This window comes from Pagrus pagrus, assembly GCF_965226575.1.
Source record: "Pagrus pagrus genome assembly, chromosome: 15".
NCBI lineage: Eukaryota > Metazoa > Chordata > Actinopteri > Spariformes > Sparidae > Pagrus > Pagrus pagrus.
In genome coordinates, this window is record NC_140199.1 from 17,278,139 (window position 1) to 17,300,188 (window position 22,050).

General features: G+C 41.6%; 1 protein-coding gene across 1 annotated transcript in view; it reads right to left on the reverse strand.

The window, feature by feature from the left end:
* The window catches only part of ptk7b (protein tyrosine kinase 7b), a 77,062-nt gene that overhangs the window by 25,266 nt on the left and 29,746 nt on the right, over nucleotides 1-22,050 (reverse strand). Inside the window, exon 2 of the mRNA XM_084376090.1 lies at nucleotides 112-408. Coding sequence (XP_084232216.1) covers nucleotides 112-408 — 297 coding nt within the window. The remainder of the gene's footprint in view (nucleotides 1-111; nucleotides 409-22,050) is intronic.

The following is a 22,050-nucleotide window of genomic DNA, read 5'->3' on the forward strand; positions in this document are numbered from 1 at the left end:
GGATGCACACCCTCGTTGCCATTATGAAACCCTGTCAGCTGGCAATTTTCACTCAGGAGGGTTTGTTTTCCTAGAATGGAGGGTGAGAACAGCTTGAAATCAAACACTCACACTTGATATTGAATGAGGCGTTCGTGGAGTGGAGTATCTCTCCCGTGACCGCTTTCTCTGCGACGCACTCAAAGCTCCCTGCGTCCAGCTGCCGATCCACGGCGGTGAACTTGAGGTTGCTGCTCTCCTGGAAGCGCCTGTCGTCGTTTTCCAGGCGCTGGCCTTCGTGGAGCCAGCGGTAAGTGATGTCAGTTGGATCGCTGACCTCGCAGCGTAGCATGGCACTGCGGCCGTGCAAGGCATCCTGGGACTTGGGCTCCTTGGTGAAGTGGAAGGATCCAGCCTGGACGGACAGAACTGGAAAAGGAGAAAGAGCGAGAAGGGGAAAGTAAATGACAGTATTAGAATGGAGCTGCTGTTAACATTTTACTGCTTTTTCCGTTCATTAAGTGTATGCCATGGCGACCACTTAGCCCTGTGGAGGAATGCGATGTTTAGACAATACTGGCGAGCTGTGAATTATTTTGTCGTAAAATTATCAGACCCAACACGGAGAAAATACTCCTTCCCGTTAGTTAGGCTGAGTGGGTGATGCATCTCAGAGTCATATGCCATCAGCTCAGCCAGATGACGTCTCTTAAACAAGACATGATGTGTTGCACACACATCCTCACGCACACTTAAATCTTTCATTGCCCCTCATGATGCTGTGTGCAGGCTTTGTGTGAGAGACATGTTTTCTGCTCTATTTACTTGTGTCTCAGTGGAGAAAATGACAAGAGTGTGGCTTGGACTAAGACTGACATAGCAGTTCCAGGTCACAGTTGATACACTACAGTCATGAGGTGAGAGATCGCACTAAACAAGAAACTAAATCAGGGGGAAGACACTGACAAAAGAGAATGAAAACCGAGGAATAGTCACAATTTGATTAGAGAGGCTTTTTTTGTTTGTGTTTCACATTTTTTGACATCTTCATAGTGTGTCAAGGAAGGCCCTCATGTGTCCTGCGTAACACAATGTTATCATACCAGATGTCAAGGTTTGTTATCATAAGGAACGGTCTGCCACTAGAGTCGATTGAGCGTACCTACACCTGCGTAACAGTGTGAGTGCTTGTGTGAGTATGAGTGTGGAGGTCTTCATAGCCTCTTGAAAGACTAGAGCCAAGTAATAGGGGATCTTTCAATAATGTTAAATCAAGGAGCCTGTTGAAGATGAGCCAAGGTAATTCCTCAATCTCTGACCCTCCTCAGCCCATCGCTCCTGCCTGTCCATCTCCTCATCAGGCTCACCTTTGTCTGAGCTGCAGGTGGCTCGAGCCGACCGGCAGAAAAAGATGCAGAAAGGCTGATCAAACATGACAGGTAGAGAGGGCGTGATAGGGCTGGGTATGACAAGAACAACTAAGTTTGCCTTAAATGCCCCTTACATTTTAGGCAGGAGGACATTTTCAAAGCAAAAAATTCAGAAGTAGAGAGCCAAAAAAAGTTAGCTTAAGATGGGAAGAATAAAATGTAGAAATAACATTTCTGTCACATGCAAGTTTAAGTGAGGCTTATATCTCCAGAATGTGTTGGTGATATGCGTTATGATTTCACATACTGTGCAAAGATGAATGTCTGATGTGTTCTTGCACATTAAAGCCAACAGCTAAAGTAAAGAGACATCTGCTAACTAAACACCTCCCACACAGATAAAACCATCACTAATCTTGTGTTAAAGCAGAAAGCCACTGATGAATGCCTCCTTATTCAGCACTGAAGCGCTATCCCGATAAGAAAATAGCTTAAACATTAGCGACTAAGGACAGAGAACAGCTATCACCATTAGAATATTTTCCTACAACCGGACAAATCCACAGACATCTCTAGTGATGCACAGTGGAAGATAAGCATAAGAGGTATGAACAAAACACAGACCTGCTCAGTCTGAAATGATCAGTGTATTAAAAAAGCGTACTTTTGGACCTTAGAGGGAGAGAGCAGCGGCCCATATCAACGGAGCACATTTTATAAAGATACAGCCTCGGTCACACTTTTTGGGAGTTGCGAGAAAATGACACTATACTCCAGTGTGTGCTTTAGTCCATCATACTTGTTTTTAATTTCAGCAGGTCTGGCAGCCACGTGAATCGATGGCTTCTTTGGGGAATTGATTTTTCTTTTCGTGGACACGCTGTGTTAGAGGTCACAGCTCAGTGGCCTTTATTTCAGCTGTAAATACAATGTGGGGGAGACATTTACAGGCCCCTGGAGAGACACCTGCTGCCACATGATTGGCTTTTAGTTCACTGTGCCAGGTAAAATTTCTTTCTCACTTGGGATGAAACCTCTTCACCTCAATTTGTGCCACCAAGACTGAAGTGCCAACCATCTTGCTTAATATCCACAACATAGATTTATATCTTACCCTGCCTTATTTCATTCTCAATTTCTTTCATGCTCTGTCCCAACATGAGACTGAAGCTGCAGCCTGCAGTGTTCCTACACAAACTTGTGAGTTATTTTTCAAGCAAAAACACACCAAAATGAGCTTGTTGCTGCAAGGCCTGTCAAGATAAATATGTTATTGACTCATCCCATATATCTTACAGACTTACTTGACCATGACCTCAATATGGCCCTATATGTTTACATGCATTTTTGTGAACAGAGTCGTTGATATTTATTTTGTTGGTTGTGTAGTTTTTCTTTATCAACGATTTATTTATTTAGGACATTTTTAAAAGTCTGTTACACTTCCCAATTCTTAAGATTTAAAAGTTCAATGTTCTCAACCTATTAATTGCAAAAAATAATCAAGAGAATTATTGATTATGGACCTAAAAGTTTGTCTTACTTCATAAATATTTCTTTCTATTATCTGAAAAGAGCTGTGGTGCGTTTGCTGTACATGATTTATTGCACAAAAGGAGTGTTCAGACTTCTCTTCTCTTTATGCATATCGTCTGTAGCAATTCTCCTAAGAGGCTGTGAATTTGTTCCATCTGTGTAAAACTGGGATAAAAGGCAGCAGATGGGTTGGAAACACCGGCAGAGTCATCCCCAACATCCACCTCAAACAATATATCAAGTAATGCTCACAGACAGGCGCACTGTCTCGGTGCCAAGCTTACAGCTGGGGTGTGATGTAGCGAGCCAACTTCCATCACACTGAGCCTCCTCTGTGTATAGTGATGTTACAAGCTTTGGTGGAAGGACGGCGTGCAGTTGATGGTTTCATTTGAGATGCACGTTGACATACAGTGTGAGTTTGCGTGTGTGTGTTTGGACGCTGAATGACTTCTGGGAAAAGTCCCAACAGAGAGATAAGGTGCTTTCACATACCACAGGATGACAGACGAGATGTAGAGAGAGAGACTCAGTCTATCTGAGGAAATCTGCCAAATTTACTGTACTGTTCAAACAGGGACGGCACCGTGACCTACATCTCTCTCTCACACACACACTGCAGCCCTGCTTCTCTAACACACTCATAAACAGACACACAAGTACAGACACACAAGGCCGCCGTTGCCACCCCCGATCAGGTCTATCTCCATAACTTAGGCAACACAAATCTACTTCTAAAGTTGGGTCTGTCTGACCAAATCAATAAAGTTAATTTAGGTCATGCTTTTTCACTGAGTCACACAAGGGCTGAAGGAAAGGGACTTGCAGTCTGACTCTGCATGTAGTGACATTTCAAAGAGATAAGCGGGGCAAATGCTAATTCCAACCGAGGGCCCTTCAAAGTGAGAGTGGTTGAAAGGGAGACTTGCAGATAAAGGGAAAACAAACAGTCAGGTTGATCCTTTGACAGCAACTCTTCAAAGCTTAGATATAGCTATAGAACAAAGAGGCATAATTCATCTTTAAAGGTGCCCTGTGGAGTTTTTGACCACTAGTAGTGCTGTGGGGCAAATTTTCAATGTGCGTTTTCCCGTTTTGTTTGTATATAGGTGACGCAGGACGCATTCATCACATGGTTTCATGCTTCTGTTGAGTGACAGTTCGAAGCATTGTAATGTGCCATCAAAGGGGAAGACGAAAAGTGCAAACTAGCAAACACAAATGTAAACAATGCAGGATTTTTTGAAAGAGAATTAGCTTTGTAAATGTTTTATGAGGAAGGAAAGGCACTCAACATGTTTGTTAGACATCCAGGAAACAAATAATGAGTTTTGGTGAGAAACAGTGAATGTAAACAACTTTTGTTTGCCCCTGCAGAGCACCTTTAGGATTTAAATTAGAGTTTTTTCATTATTGATTCATTGGTGGATTATATTTAGAATTAATAGTTTCCTCAAGAAAATGTCTATGATCGAAAACTAAATCTAAACAAAGCTGCTGGAATATACAGTATTTTAACATGACAGATAATTTAATCGATAATCTTGTTAAATATAGAAGTTACTGTTGGAGGGACAATTCAATAAAAAAAAAAATCAAATTTGAATCTTATACTCCAAACCAGAAAGCTTCATAACAGTAAAGGACTAATGTCTTAAATAAAAGCTTCATGAAACTGTGCTAGGCACGTGCACTCTTTCTCCTGGGAGCCTCAATCTCTTCAAAGATTAAGAAAAAAAAACCCAGAACAACAGAAAACAAACAAGGAATTCTGACTCTGACACAGCACCAATCAATATGCACTTGCTCGGAAAAGCTTACGACAGATGCGCTAATGCACCCGGATGAGCAGTGATCGGCATGAAATATTAATAGCTCCCCGCTTTCAGAATAGTTTGATGTTTCCCTGGATTTCAATCAAGGTATCAGGAAAGAAGTGGGAGAAAAGAGAAAGTAGGTTAAAGACAGAGGGGGAAACTGCTGAGAGGGGAAAAATTCCTACACGCAAGGATGCTCCTCGTCAACTCACTGCACTGCCGACCCCATTAAGCCTTGCTCGGCTGCCAGGGCTGTCAGGTGGACGTCGCCTTAAGTCGGCCTGATAGTCAGAACCCACAATAATAGGCTCATCAGCGATCCACGCCTTCACTCACTCTGTCTAAACTTTGTCTGCTGGCACAAGCAGGCAGAGGTGGCTGAGATGAATTATATTTCAAGACTAACTACACCATTATCATATCAGCATAGGGAGGAATGCGAGATGCACAATTGGCAGAGATAGAAAGAGGGAATGTGGGTGACTGACAGGGAGTGTGTGTGGGCATTTACAATAAAATCAATATCCAGATAAGACAAAAGTTTTGATGCTTATACAAACTACACAGACGCTTTTATTGTGCAGGTTAAAGTTTCATGTTAAATTTAAAAGACTGAACAAATATTAACTGTATTTTTAGAAATGTCCAATGTAAGAACTTTAATTCCTTCAGATAACTAGCAACATCAGAAATGTTGTTATCTTATCAGTGAGGATCCTGTAATCAGGAGTGTCTCCAGCAGGCCATCACACACCACAATGTTATCTCTAAAACTGCTGCAAGGTGACGGCAACCAGGGATGACACACAGGACGAGAGAGGTTAAAGGGGAAGACACCCACACATGCACAGACACAAACATCAGCACCCACGAATACTTGGCACCCGACACGCCTGTCATGGGAGCTCAAATAGCCCGTATGTGTGGTCTAATAGCCTCTCAGTAGAGCGTGTCAAAGCAAGACAGCTGCTCTAAAATGTTTTAGTTTGACAGGACAGCAGTGCGAGGAGTCTCGGAGTCGCAAGAGTGATCGTTGTTGACGGGGCGTGAGACAGTGATCGGAAAGTTCAACGCGGCTGCCGTTACACGTTTTTCTAAATGACGCCTCGGTGACAAACAATTCCCAGAATCTCACGCATTAAACTAGAGCAAATATACAATGAAACACTGTCAAACTGTCTCTGCCATCGTTAATGAAGACACAACTACCATCCATTATCACACGCTTTTCAATAATCTCTCCTCTCCCAAGGCACAAAATCTACATAGCCCAATTGAGGATAAGAGCAACCAGACTTCAGATAACTTCAGCCCTCTTAGCTCAAACTGCACACACTGACAACAAACAGAGCGACTTCAAAAGAGAACCAAAAGGAAGTGGCACAGATGCGATTAGAAGCGCCTCTGATCAGTTCAATTATTAACAACCCCAAGAATTCACATGAGATCTGAACGAGAGCTTAGCATGATTTGAAAGCGGAATGAAACATCTTATGTCAAGTTAAAGCATCAGGAGGTCAGACAAAGGCCTAAATGATGAGCACAGACTGGAAAAACATGCCATCAATTTTTTAACATGCAAAAGATGTACAGCGGGAAAACTGATGCAAACTACACTCTCTTTAAAAGCTGCACAGGGCACTGAGAAGTTTAACCCTGTGCCCTGGCAGGGTAGGTCTAATTCCCTCTGGTCACCGTTCTGAGTAAAAAGTTAAGAGTGGATCTTCCTCTTCATCTTCAGGGTCACCTAACGAGGTCATCTGAACAGTGCTCTATTTAACATGTCAGGCATGCCAGCAGTGAGGAGAAAAACATGTAGATCATATTTTTTATTTCCAGCAATTTAGCAAGCGCTGCAGATTCCTGCTGCTTAACTGGAAGGCAACGCTAACGAGATTAGCAGTCTTACATGGGTGGATGTCAAAGAGAGTGAAGGACGGAGCAAGAGGAGAAACGTCCTCGCTGTCAGGGTAAACTGTAAGATGCACAGTGTGTGTTAAAACAGACACGCATCTATGAATCAAATTAGTGTTAAACTACTTAGAGGAGGCCCTGCACCTTCAGCAGCTCCTGAATTGTGTTAGTTAAAAGTGTCAATTGATGAAAATTCAAATTGAATGCCTGGTGAGATATTTTGTCTTTTTTACTTAATTAAAATCAAGAACGTTTCTAACTTTAGAATACAATTTGTTAAGGGAAAGTTCTCATGCTAAGTGCTAATGCTAAAATTCTAAATACAGTTTGAAAACCCTACTTAACCTTTATTAGTTGTAAATAATGGTACAATGACTTTTATGTCTACTGTATAGTTTCTTTTTCTTCCCTATTTGTCATGAATAGTAACCAGTAGTAACCATAAGTCAACAAAATACTTCATATGTTATAGAAAAATTAATTATATCTTGACGAAACTTGAGTTGTGATAGCTGCTTGGATGAGTATCATGTTGGCATTTTGCCCATCGACGCTGATCACCATCAATCACAGTGCAGCCAAGTGTCTTAAAAGCTGAAATAAAACCTCAGATGAAAAACAGTGATAGCCTCGTCCTCAGTTGTGTGTTTGGACCGAGATGTCAGGGAGATAAATTGGAGTGGGAATGAAGGGCAAAGTCATGCGAGCACTGAGGCCCACTGACAGAGCTGTCATTACCTGTCAGCACATTACCAGATATGTGTGTGTGTGTATGTGTGTGTGTGTGTGCGCACGTGCATTTCGGTTTTCCACTGCTTGAGTTGCCTCCTCTGCTGCCTCCCTGAAAACTGTTGGCAGAGGATCTTCCTTAAAACTGACAGCATTTATGGTCCCATGAAACACCGTGGAAAAACCCATAAGAGCATAAAACAGGTGGGGATGCATGATGAACTGCATTGTGATTTATGATCATGACAATAACAATTTAAATTCCATCTTCAACTGAAAAATATAGAGATAAATATGTTCATGAGAAGTGTGCCAGCATAAGTGTCAAAGAGAAAACAAGAATGCAACACAATGTTGGAGCAATTCTATTATAGTAAAAAAAAAAAAATTAAGAATATGGTTTTGTGGCATTTAATGTGGAAAAAAAGATAAAAAGAAATATTTGGTCTATGAACGAAGCACTGTGAACAGGAAAGTAGAAGCTAATCTCAGACACTGTTGTCAAATTGAGTTTATTTTGCTAGAAGTGCATTTTCATGCTTCAGTGACCTCTTGGTCAGTATTTTTAACAACACTGAGTGTCAGCAAGAGTTTGTGATCTCTGCTGTGAATTACACAGAGAAATCACCAGTGCATGAAGTCGAAATTCTGCCCAAACAAAGAGGACAAGTTCTCTTATTTAACTTGACAGCAGAGACGCTAAACAGGATAGAGTCAGACCAGGTACAATGTCTCTGTCAAGCCATTGTAACGAGAGTGACAGCCTGGTTCACCACACACTGATCTCTTTATTGACCTCTGTCAGCTTTTTGAAGACTTCACTACTCGAGGACTGCAACTAACAATTGTTTGTATTTTTGGTTAATCAAGTAATTTATTAGTTTAATTGATTCATTGTTTTGTCCAATCAACACTGTCACCTTGAGTAAAATTACAGATTTATTGAAACATTTGGGATGATGCAAGCACACACCTCAACAAAATATTCATCAAAGTTCTAGGTTTTATACATTTTAATGCTGAAGTGTTATATATTATTTCCTTAAATTATTTTAAATTGGCGGGGATTCATTTTGTGTTGATAAACTATTGGAATAACTGATGAATAATTCAGCACTAATCCAGGCCATGAAATCTTACAGTGTAAAATCCAGGATCTCCTTTCACAGTTTCATAAATTATATCAAAGCCTCATACAAAGTAACTTTCAGGTGTGAACAGATAGAAAATGTTCAACCTCAGCTGTTACAGATGCACCCCCACTCTATCAAGCTGAAATGGATCCAAGTAATACAAAAGAACTAGTCCCTGCTGGCTCTTTCCATTACATCCCAAAAACTGACCCCAGGTAGTATTTTATTCTCTGCGAGACATATATCAGCACAGCACATCTCTGTGTTCATTCCTCTGCCTCTAATTGAAAACCATGTTCAAAGCAGCGGAGCCAGGCTGCCTTTTTACCACTAACACGGCTATGTACACCCGCTTCCCTAATTCAATCGCTGCTCTCATTGTAACAGGTAATTGCACGGCGGAGGGGTTTCACTATGCAAAGCGCACTTTCTCGTGTGCAAAGAGAAGGCCGGGCTCATTATAACAAACCTCGCTGAGATCACTATCAGTTTATGCCCGTTTCTCTCCATCTTAGCGCTGACGGCAGAGAGCGAGCTCTGCACCAACAAGACAAAGACCCCCCTCCTTCGCCAGCTTATTATCAGGCAACATTGGCATGGCAACCGGCATGCAACCTCTCCAGGTGGACCAGAGTGTTCTGTCATTTTGCTTCACTCCTCCCTCATGCAGCAGCAACAGTCATCCATGACGCCTCAGTGGAGTTTCTCGCCTGATCCCCATTCTGACATCTCTTCAAATTAGCTCCTCTATCAGAAGCATGACACTGATTGCATCGTAGCCATGTTTTTAGGATCATGAACATTCATTTCCCCCAGAAAACTACTTGATATGGCATTTTGACAGAAGTGTGTCACCTCTCCTTTGCCGTAGTGAAATGGCCTCTCATCCCTCCTAACGAGCCACTGCTTGCCAGCACACCTCTGCTTTTGAAATGAAGAAGTGCTCCATATGGTCTCCATGACAGGAAAAATAATAAAAACACTCAAGTAACAGTGAGCGCAGGAGGGAGGGAAACAGGCGTCCGCCATAAATCTCTTAATAAGCGCACCGGGAGGCGGTCAACAGCATCAAAGTGTTGGCTACAGGCCCCACCCAAACGCTCCTTCGACTGTGTTTTAATAGGCCACCCATCCTAGGCCATTACAGCCTCATTATTAATCGTACTAGGAGGCCTGCAGCAGACCGGGACTAGTTTGTCTCTCGAGGAACACTAGTAGGGATCTCCAGAAACCAGTTTCATAATCATAGCTCATAGTTTAAGCAGGGAAAATACAGTGGGCTGAGTAATTTCTATCAGGTAAAAAAAATAAATGTATTGCTTGTCTAAATGGCTCACAAATACAAATAGTTTTATTCCCAAAAATCTACTCAACCAAATTAATGCTCCATCTTGTCTTTGAATTAAAGACTCTCCTCTTTTATCTCACTTTTGCGGTTATTTAACTTTAAAGCAGATCACTACCATAGCATCACAATGCCATGCTATTTCATATAATCGTAAGAAGTATAAATGGCAGTTTACGGGGCGTGATCCGCTTGCTTTACGACAGATAGCGCTTCAGCACACGAAGAAGCCTTTCAGAGAAGATATCTCTCGTCACCCCCCGCTGCTCTGTCCCTCTACACCAGGCTTCAGAACTGTCATGCTGTATCTAAAATAGAGACATCTGAGCACGGCCAGCTCTCACCGATTTTCAACACCCACTCATAAAAGGCAGACTGTTGAAACACAGGCAGCCTAATGCGTCCCTGTGTAACACACGCACGCCGAGGACAGAACATGAGCTGACAACAAGGGAAGGAAAGCAAGAAATAGAGGAAAGAAAGAAGCACAGAGAAAAGGTTATACAATTTGTGTGGAACGCCCAGCTGATGATGAGGAAAAACCTTTATGACGTCCACAGATCGGATCCTGGCCGTGAAAGGGGGCCATGGATATTATTACCCATAGTGCACAGCAATCTGGAGCCACAGTCGTCGCCTGCAGCTGTGCTCTTATGAGAAAGAGTGATGTGGGAGCAATTATTAGATTAGGACGGATTAGGCTTTGTTCAGGTAAGGCAGGTTGGGTCGTTCCTGTCTCTTTGGTCCTGGCAAAATGGGCACTAATCCAGTAATGACACATCTTTTAGAGGGAAAATGGAAAAGTGCAGCAGTGAAGAATTAAGGCCACCATTTCTTGTTCACGTATGTTTGATTTTTTCATACAAATACAACAAAGGATCTTCACACAGCCAAGATGAAAGCCTAATGCAAACTGTTTACATAAGTAAGTGCTATAACTACCCTGCAAAGGGCATGAGCAAAAATTAACAGAGGATTTAGTATCAAACTAAATATAAAGGAACAGTAATGTCAAACATCTGGGGTCACGCTCTACAATATTTTTCCAGTATTATGCGCCAAAGATGGAAGATTAAGTCACAGTGGAACAGAGCAGCTCAGCAGTTTGCAGCCAGGCTAAACACACACAAGTCTGATAGATGTTTCAGACTACAGACTTGAAAGTGGGAGTCAGAGAACTGAAGCTGGCTGCATGGTTTAATCTTCCTCTGCAGGCCTGTAGACGCCGCCTTCACGGAGTAACATGACAGATATGAGATAAAGCAGAGGGAAGAAGCGGGATGCTGTTTCCAAGTGTCTTTCCTTCTGAAATATGATCTGCGAGGACGAATAAGTTCGATGGATTAAACAGAAAGAGGAGGAGGGAATACCTCCAATGCACGAACGAAAGCCAAACATGCAGAGAGTGCAGCAATCACGGGACAATATGTCTCCAGAGTGACAGGAGCTGCTTTTCGCATCAGTGGAGGTAATAAATGATGGTTCCCTCGTTGGCTCTGGCAGCAGATGGGCGCTGAGTCCTTGGCTGCCAGTGCTGGTCTCCTCTCTGCAGGCGGCTCTGGCTAATGCCGGCACCTCAGCTATGTCCAGACATGAGTGCCAACCAGGAATGTGGTGGCACTCTACAATCCCCCCTGGCAAACTACCCAGCATGGAGGGAAGCGAGCCGAGATGAGAGGGAAGGAGGAAGGGAAGATTTTCAGAGTAAAAGGGCTTAAAAAAAAAAAAAAAAAAAAGGAGAAAAGGAGGGCTTGAACGGTTGTTTTGGTCATTCTGACGGCAGCCTGTGTTGAGCCCAGAGTCATTGGGGCTTTTGGCTTCATAAAGACTGTAAAAAGAGAGTCTGCTCTGGTCATTACTCAGTCACCGTCTCACACTGAGGAGGATAGGAGATTGTGTGGGAGATAAACCAATCCCCTTGAGTATTACAATTTCATTCTAGGTCAATCCAATGCCACGTTTGTGCTGCGACATCCAGCTGCTAATAAATTTAAGAAGGATAATTAAGAAAGAGGTTTAAAATTAGATTCCTTTGGCCAGGGCAGTATCAATTTCATGATCTAATGAGACAGATTACAAACACGACAGGATGGAATAATTAATGATGGATGGATGGATGAACATGCCTATTCTTAAGAGTCGAGTTCTTTCAGTCACTCAATGGGGCTCCAGAGTACAATAACGACTCCATTAAACCCTCTCATTTTGTCTTGCTGTCTCTCTCCATCACACTGTAACATTCCATCTGCCTTTGGCCTTCGAAAGTGTGTTTTTAAAAGCTTCCTGAATCCCTCCAGTAAAAGCAATCTGCAATATCCTCATCCTACACAACAGCGAAACAGTATTTGCCCTTTTTGTTCTAGTGAATGCACCCTGAAGCCAAGACCTTGACAGCAGCTCACAAAAGACACAAACAGACCTTTGACATACAGGTTCATGAAAGCATAAGAAGGCAGTGTGTATCAACCTTTCTCAATTCATTCTGAAGAACAGATTTAAGACATGGGTGGCCTCCTGCCCTCTCTACATCTACTTCACCATCCCTTCTTACCACATGCAAACACACACAGATGTTGATGCTGGCAGGAGGGAATCAAACAGACCTGGCATCCAGGTTGTTTCCAGGACCGGTTCGCTCTGTGGTGTAGGTTTCCTAGCAGAGCTTGGCTAGCTCTGCAGAGTGAGCTCAGTGTAGACACCACAGTTAAATTAGCTGCAACCTTTCTGGACAGACGTCCACTGTAGCTGCTTTAAGAAAGGTCTCTGTGACTGTGGACCACATAGGTGAGAGTGTGTTTTTTTATGAATGCCTTGACTCTATAAAAACCAGAGCAAAATTTTCAGTGGGAGAGCTCCAATACTGCAAACAGTCTTAAGATGAGCAAAGATGCCTTTGCTTTATTTTGTACGTTGATCATTGGATGTGTGATCAGTTAGCAAGTTTCAGATTTATGCACTTTGTTATTTCCTTACTGAAGTATTTTAATTAAATGAAGAATAATGACAATAGTTGATTAAACCCATTTGATGGCTGAATGCTCCAAGCTACAGTAATAACATAATGGCAACATAGTAGAATCGGCAACAACAAAGAGTACAGGGTATCTGTGCACGGGATTACAGCTCCCACAAATTTATTATACTTATTGTGCTGGGATTAGGATTGCAGAATATGAGGAACAGCTGTGATGTGATGGTTTAAAATTGCAATGACGATGTGACATGTGATATGCAAATACTGGGTGTCCATACTTGCTCTTTTCTTGTTCATCAGCACTCATGCCAGCTAACTAGCTAGCTGTCACAGATTGATGAGCCAAATGGTGCGAATGCATAGCTTCTTTATCCAGAGCTCCTTCTGATAGGTCAAATATTCACATGATGAGTGTGAATGAAGGTAGTGTGTAAATGAAATTATTTTTTATCATTTAATGCATTTCAGGCAGTCTTTTGCGATGCATTTGTTGCACCAGCCAGAATCATTTAGAAAAAAGGTCAACAAACCGTAAAAGCAAGTAAAAGAAAATATGGAGATCTTTTTTTAAATTGATGCTACAGAATCTGAACACAGTACCAGCTAGCAAACCCTATAAAACCAATTTAACATAAGAAAAGCAATGCTAAATCAGCAACAAACAAATATAATCCAGCCTCCCTAATTTAAAACACACAAGCAGGTCCAAACACCAGTGAGAAAAGAAAATCTAGCTAAGATCAGACAAGACACATGAGGAACTAATTGTACACTTAATGAGAATGTGTGTCATCTTATTAAAATCTGACATCAAAGGCATCCCATTATGAGACTTAAAGAGCTAGTGAGTGTGTCGTTCCAACACCGTTCCTGATGTTTTTCATGCATCTGTAACCCAAATGATTATAATTAGGCGGTATTATCTTTTAATTAAGGAAGGCACTCTGTGCCGTCATGTTTGCCAGCCAGCAGGTGGTCCATTTGCACAGCCATGAAGAGCAAGGAAAGAAGAGATGGAGATAACCTATATCTGTATTTTGGTCTACTACATCCTGTTCATAAATATACTTCAGTTTGAGTCAAGACCCATACGAGACAGATTGCAGTTCACACATGGCATAAATGTTTATAAATGTGTAGTGAATCACCATCTGTTTGATTTTATAATTTCTTTATAAGGTGATACACTAAAATAACCCACTCATGTGTGAGTGCAAAACTTTCTACAAGTTGTTTGACATATTAAGTTATATTATTTAAGTATATTGACAGTTACATTTGGACTTGTCCATTTGTAACTGGATCATTCACGCATTGAAGGAAAACATGTGAACAGGACCTCAGAGACCGGCCAGCATTAATGACAAAGTTCTCAAGGACAGACAACTGTGGTTATGTTTGCATACCTGCAAATACATTCAATTAAGCAAGCCATTTTACTAGTCTTACAATTCTTACACACTAAGGTGTACGCTTTGCTGTGTGAATCCTTTTATGCCGGGAGTCCTTCAGAAAACCTTTAAGTCATATCTGTCTTTGGGGTTTAAATGGATCGATTCTCAGTTTGTATTTACATTTGCCATATAGTGGTAGTATATCAAAGGACATGGCAGCATTAAGTGCCACTTTCAAATCTCATGGGATGACTGTGTGTGTGCCGTAGGGGGTTCATGACATTTGCAGTGCCTCCGATTATTTGAATAACAGAGGAATGGGCAGGATGCGGCAGACCCCCAGTGAGCCTCAGCATTTAGCTTTCAAAGCAGTGTTTGCATTAGCATAGAGAGAGCTGCATCTACTTTAGACCTCAGTGCTGAAGAGAGAAAAAGGTGGGAGGAAATGAAATCCTTCACAAATGTCTAACATCTCTTTATTTTTACTGCAATGAATATCAGATTTTGCGATCTCTTGTTTATCCCGTTCCATTAAGTCACAAATCAGTAACAGCTATCAGGTGGGTGCTGGTATACTGATGAAGGATAACTAACAAATATGGAGCAGAGCACAGACGAATCAAATTAAGGGATAACAAACTAAGAACAATCTCTCAAACAAACTAGATCTTGCCCCATTTCTAAATAATACCTGAAAAGACTATATTTCAAAATCAAAGTAACTCCTGTGTTCTAGTGTTTCTGAATACCTTTGTCGTAAATTTTAATGTTCAACTACCTGACAGCTTTTGTGAGCACTGCCACATACAGCCAACATTATTATTGATGATCACACTACTTACCAGCGTTACTTGGCAACACGCACCACTTGGCGCATTTCCACCCACTCAGGTTGAGCTGAACACGGTCAAGGTGATTATGTTGCTTCTATGAACAATTCAACAGCTCAACGCTCACCCTTCACACCTGTGTGTTGAGAAAAGTGCTTCGTGTTCACACGAAAGAAACAAAGGCAGCGCTGGCTGTGTCAACTAAACCCAGATTATTGCAGGCTCACTGCCTCATATGCTCTATAGATTAGAGGGTCTCTGGACAGGAAATGAAATGTTTGGTCTCTCAACGTCGAGACTGTGTGGAGTGTTTGTCCAGGTACTGCACCTGTTGATAGGCATCTAGACACTAACACGGTGCGAGCGAGGATCTGAGATAGGACAGGAAGACGGACTTCCTTGGGGATAAGTGTGACCGATAAACACCAGCACAATGTGGTTTAAGACGGTGGGTACAAGTGGACCAGTGGATGACCTTCCTGCTCAAACAACTTAAGAGGCTCCAAGATATCAGCAGACTTTCACCTTCGAATACTGTAAAAAGCTATCAAGAACATAAAGTCTTCCTTCAACAATAGGCTTTGTCTCTCTGTCTGCTCCGTCTGCTAAAGGAATCTAGGGCTGCAAATAATGATTCTTTTCATTATTGGTGAAACTTTCGATCATTTTCTCAAATAATAAATAAGCTATTTCGAGCACAAAATGTCCTATATCCTCCAATGTCTTGTTTTGTCCCACTTTACTGTTACTCATTCACTTAATTGTCATAGAGAAGGAAAGAAGCCATAAAATATCCACATTTGAGGAGCTGAAATTAAGAAAAAATGTAAATAGATTATCTAATCTAATAGTATACAGCTAATCGATTAACTGACTACTTGTTGCAGGTCTAAAGAAATCTGTTAAGAATCATAATCTTCCACGGAAAACCATCTTGATTACTATTTATTCAAACGCCATAACACTATTTCCATTGTGCCTCTCCAAGAACCTGCCCCCGATGCAGCGGGTCGATGTGGAAGGAAGCATTTGTCTTTCTACTCATCAACCTCCAAATAGAGGATACACTTCAGAGCAGCGCTACAGCTGGGATCCATCTCTACATCTGCTCCACAAATGTCCACGCTGAATATGCGTGCTGACACTGGATGAAAAGAGCAATTGAGACATAGGAAGGAGGTAAAGCTTAACATTGATACAGATGGAGAAAGAGACAAAATGGCAATCGTGTTTTATGCATAAAGATATTTGTGTTTATATGCCTGTGAGTATCCCGGGGATCAAATGGACAACATGCTCACATCTGAATGGCCTGTTTCTGCTCAGGGCTCTGGTCTAATGAGGATGCCAGTGTATGGAGTTACAGACCGCGGCTAGACCAGCAGTGATCCTGACCAGCCAAACCGAACCCCCTCCCCCCCTCTATGCTTCAGGCTCAGAAGAGATTCATGGTTCCTTTTCAGAACAGTCATTGGCCTGAAGAAAAATAATTCAGTTCACTAAGTTTTAGATATTACTATTTGTTGACTATTTGTAGTGTAGATGGATGGTCAGCGCTGGTAATGACTAGGAAGGCCAAGCACAAAGTCACCAGGCCACACAGCAGAATGGACCAACTGGCATAGATGTGAAGAAGCCATTCACCCAAAACAATGGTAATGACTACAAGGACGGTTTGTGCACACCATGAAAACAACAACGTAAAACACCCCACCAAAAATAGAACAAACACTTATTCTTTTCACAGCTTGTTTCTTAAAATGAAATGAGAAATTTCAGTACAGGCTAGAATGCAATACAAGACCAATTTTGCCAGTGGCATGAACTATGTAATTGAAAATGGGGATGTAGAGAGCTCCCATTCTTACTAATCTGGCTGATATGAAAAAAAAAAGAGAAAAGACTCATATCTGTGCCAAAATACACATGCAATCCCACAAACTTGACACACACAAATTCACAGAAAACACAAATCAATCATTGGTAATGTTGTACTCCGCACATTTGAGTTAACGAAGCAGTTTACGGTTAATGGAATTTTAAGGTTTTTGTCTTTCAAGCGAAAAGCAAAAGCAGGATTGGATACAAAATAAAATTTGTGAAATGACTTTCTTCCCTAAACAAGATATTTTTGTTTTTCACATAAGTTTGTATTTAGTTTACTCTGTGATCTTGGAACACAGTAGAATGAAATAAGTCATTCAAAAGAGGGATGATGGACCCAGCTGTGTTTTATGAGCTTATCACGCTCTTTTTCATTACAACTCTTAGCTCTAATGTGTTTCTCACAATGCTATTGCAACAACATTAATAAAATTCATTTAGCAAATAAATCCTCACAGATTTGAGGGCTGTAAAACGTAATACGAGTGTTACAGGATGTTTTAGTGCTACTACTGAATGATTTGTACTAGCCTTAATGTAGACGCATAATGGGATTTTTTTCTTAATATGCAGTCACTTTGTTAAAGCAAGAATACCCCATGACGTGTGGGAAGTTATGTAGTCTGATGTCTCTGACAGACATTTAATGCACAGCTCGCTGTCTCGTCTCTCATAATGGATAGATGCTTTCTCCTCTTGAGTACAGGAAGCACTCTTCTTTAGAGCACTTCCTGAATAGTACGGAGAGTGAGTTTGCTCTGCCAAACAGTCACAAGTCCTCACTGCACAGTAAAATAAAATGGGGAAGGGGAAATTAACAAGAATTTACCCAAAATAGATGAGAGGACTGTAATTCATTTTTCATTCATTTACATGAATGTGTTTTTCCACAACTCAAGTCTTGAAGTCATCCTGCTAGCAGGGATTCATTCAACTTTTTGGGGGTATAAAACTCTCAGCAGTTCAATAAAATGAGTATCATTTAAGAACACTACTCAAGAGTAACACTGAATCTGTCCTAAAGTTTATAAACTTCATCAAACTGTTCAACATTAACTGAACTTCTAGCAAAAAGTAATTTCCCACCATATATTGATGGGAGTGTTTTGAATTATTCAGTCTTTAGTAAACACACACACACACCAAGACGACAACATACTGGTTTATTCTCCCTTAAAATGTAAACAGCATTGGAAACCAGTGAGGCCTGACTGGCACAATGGCCTCTGTCCAAGTTAACTGTCACTCACACTCTGGGGAGAGACACCTCACTGCAGGAGGTGGCGCGACCCCCTGAGACTTAACGAAATGACACCTTCACTCACACAAACGCTCACACAGACACACACAAAATCACAGACGCACAATTATACGCTCTAAGGCCACTAATTGGCTTGCTTGGCTGTGTGTGAATACTAACTGGGTGCGAGGCAGCAGCTGTTGTTATAGTCTGTTCTCTCAAAGGTGAAGAGGCGAGGAAGAGAAGAGGAAGAGGAAGAGAGACTGTGTGTGTGTGTGTGTGTGTGTGTGTGTGTGTGTGTGTGTGTGTGTGTGTGTGTGTGTGTGTGTGTGTGTGTGTGTGTGTGTGTGTGTGCGTGCGTGTGTGTGTGTGTGTGTGTGTGTGTGTGTGTGTGTGTGTGTGTGTGTGTGCACGCGCGCGTCTGGAATAAAGAATCTGGTCTCATGCTGTGTCCCCCATGCCAACAGCCAATTACCTGTGTGTGAAGCTGGAGCTCTCCCAGTCTTTCTGTCAGAGCCTGTCTTGTCTAAAAGCATGATAGGACAATGCTGTTTCCTGTCTGAGTACTCCCGCCTGTCTGAAAGTCCAGAGTATGGCTGCTATCCCATAAACGTTGCCATCTTTACCCACATTAGTGCCCTACTGGTGCCCTTTCAGATACTTTTGTTCTCTCTGCCCTTTAGTCACTTAACATTTCCCTCCACAGAGAAGACACAGCTACAGGGATTTAGTGTTTTCCTACACATAGGCTGTAGTGGGCGATGTGCATTGATATTAATGGACGCCTGAGTATATTTTGACCTATTTCACAGTGGTAAAAGCCCTTAAAGACAGCCTGACGTCATGGAAGTGAAGAGGTGGTCTGTCCAAGGGGAGGCAGCCACTTTATGCATAACACAAGAGTGCGAGATCAAGTTCTTCCGCCAGCTTACACTGAATTTATCTCTTCATCATAAAGGCACTGAGCTACACATGCTCTATATTATACAATCCAATGCTTGCAATGCCCCGGATTAAGTCCTACCTTCTTAAAGCCTAGTATTTCTACATATGTTCAGATTTTTGAGCTGTACTTCCTGCTTGATGGAACCAAGAGATCAGTTTTGAAGCTGAGAAGTCATCATAAGACACTATACAAAACAGAACTGCTGTATTCATGTTGGGATAAATCAAACAACAGGAATTTTTCCCATTAAACTTAGTGGAGGTGTTAATTGTTCAAAAAGCTATCAACAACTTCTTTGCAAAGACAAACATGTCAGCCCTCAGAAACAACACTAGCAATAGGACAGAAGGCTTGTCTAAGCCTCAAATCAAACCAGGGACTCGTTCATCCCCTCTACATTTGGATTGCTTCATTTGCACATGAAATGATGTCGCCTCTTGTGTCTGTAATTGCTTTGTTTTGCATCGACAAGTGACTTGTTTTTGTGCCATCTTACCAGTTGTCACTGTTTTGTTATATTAACCCATCTGATTCAGTAATTTGCAACAGTGAATTTTCACAGTGTTTGATGTTTTCGATTAGGATTTTAAGGTCTTATTATGTGTTTTCTGGGGTATTTTTTTGTTATTCAAGCTAAAAAACATATTTTCCTTGATAGATTAGAACTTGCGAGGTTATCCCTCCCATTATAAGGCTTAGATGCAGTGACCAAGCCTTTTTGGAGACCATCTTAGCTGAATAAATGTTAAATCTATGCAGAGAACATCAAACCCAATTCAGTGACGTTTCCCAGATCTGGTCTAGTTGATCCCCTGTTGACTTCTTGAGCAGTTGCTGTCTTTAAGCTTTTTGGGTGTCATTTATTTAGTATATTTTCCAGCTTTTCCAACTTTTTGTACACAGATATGGTTGTAATAATGGTCTGAAATAATGTGAAATTGCATATTTTTAAACAGAAAAATGTAAAGATTTACCTAAAATCACATGCAGCTATTCAATTGTTTAGTCAGTGTCTCATCATAAACTGATTCCATGTGGTCTAGAAATAAACAAAAGAGGAGCTCACCCATTTTCCTGTCTGAATGTAATGTGAACAGATGTGTTTCAGTTACATATGTGTAGTCAGCACTTTTTTTTCGAGCGCATTAAGATCCAACTGATCGATGATTTGCTTAAAAGGTTAAGTGGCAAAGCAATATTGAAGCTACAGGTCCTACTGTGAGGCATTTGGCTGGACATTTCCCACAACCTCAAAGTAAACGTCCATGGTTTGCAGAAACAGTGGAAATTTATTTAAGCTTACCTTTAATGGAAATGGCCACAGTCACGTCCAAGCAAACATGAGGAGAGAAGGAAAGAAAACAGGCATGTTAGCCATGGGCTCAACATCAACTCAGACAAAACGATAGGAGAGGGTTTCTCTCTGTTTTTTCTTGTTTTTTTTGTTTTTTTGTGCGTATGACCTTGAGGCAATGTGGACATTCATATATTTCAAAGGTGCTTCTTTAATGTTCCTCTCACACAACGCATCACTGCAGTAATATTGAGATGCCTCCTGGCACCTACACCTGTGTGCATGTGAATGGAGTGCAGGATGAGATAAATCAATCCAGCTATAAACATGAATCTATCTATTCAGCCTTTCCCCAATACTATATGCTGGTGATGGATTTACAGTTCCTCATCGCTGGCGGTATAAACCTCGCCAGCAACAGCAGAAGTAGTCTCGTGGGCCAAAACAAAGGGCTTCTGGGTAGTGCTTTCATCCAGGAAAGAGCGGTTCAGGTCAACACATCTTCCTCTCTTGCTTTCTCTCTGCCTCAAAGGGGCGATCTATGAAAAGGTACACCAACTACATTTTCTAAAAGCCCCCATGAGCAGTGCAACATAAATCTATTTTTTCCCCTTCACTGGCTCCCTGTTCCCATTTATCTTCCCACTGTTTTGGGCTCATCTTGGCTCAGTCTGAACGCCACAGGAGGAGAGTGAGGAAAGGAAAATCTAAATAACAGATAGTACATCCAAGAGTGGGAGAGACGTGGATATTTTGCAGCGACTTAAAACACCAGACCTCTGCCTCCAATTGGAGACCCTTCGCCCTCTTGCTCACCCCCTGAACCTTACTGACATGCTCAGAACACATTGCTTTATTGCCTGTAAAATAGACACACTGGCCTATTTATAAGAGGATTAAGTAAAGAAAGAAAGACAGCAGGAGGGTGCTCTGTCTCTGCCAGCACTCCCAGCCTGAGGGGGAGGACCCATTACAAGCATAATACAGCACATATATGTAGCCTGACGTGATCATGGCTCAATACAGAGCCTGTCCAAGATAAATGTTTCCAGGACACCATGTATTTAGGAGATACATGTGTTTTCTCTATGACTGATGCAAATGCACAAAGTAACAGAACGTCAGCTGTAGGGTGCCGTGAAATCATCAGGACACTGAGACAAGGTGCTTTAAGAAGACGAGACAAGTAGATACAATGTAATATGTCAATAGATTCATCTACATAAACTAACACTCATTCACACCCTGAGGTAGGGCTGAATAATTCATCGAACTATTATTGAAATCGCTATATGGCCAAGTACAATATCCAATATTGCAGGAGCTGCAATTTCTGGTCACAATTTACCATCATAATTTGAATTTAAATTAAATAATTTAAATAGAATAGTCACAGTCGTAGGATTACCCCAAGTGGGTGAAAGTGAATTTGCACAAATATTTGGAGTCAACTTCAACTTCACTGAATTTTTGGGCACCCTGGTGGCTGGGGGGGTTAAGGTACCAACTGTGGAACACAATGTCCCTGGTGAGACTCTCGGAGGCCTTTGTTTCTCTCTCATCTCCTTTCATCTCTCTACTGTCCACTCTCAAATAATAAGGTACAAAATGCGCTCTTCAAAACACTTCGGACTTTGATACACACATTTGTGCTCTGGACCTATA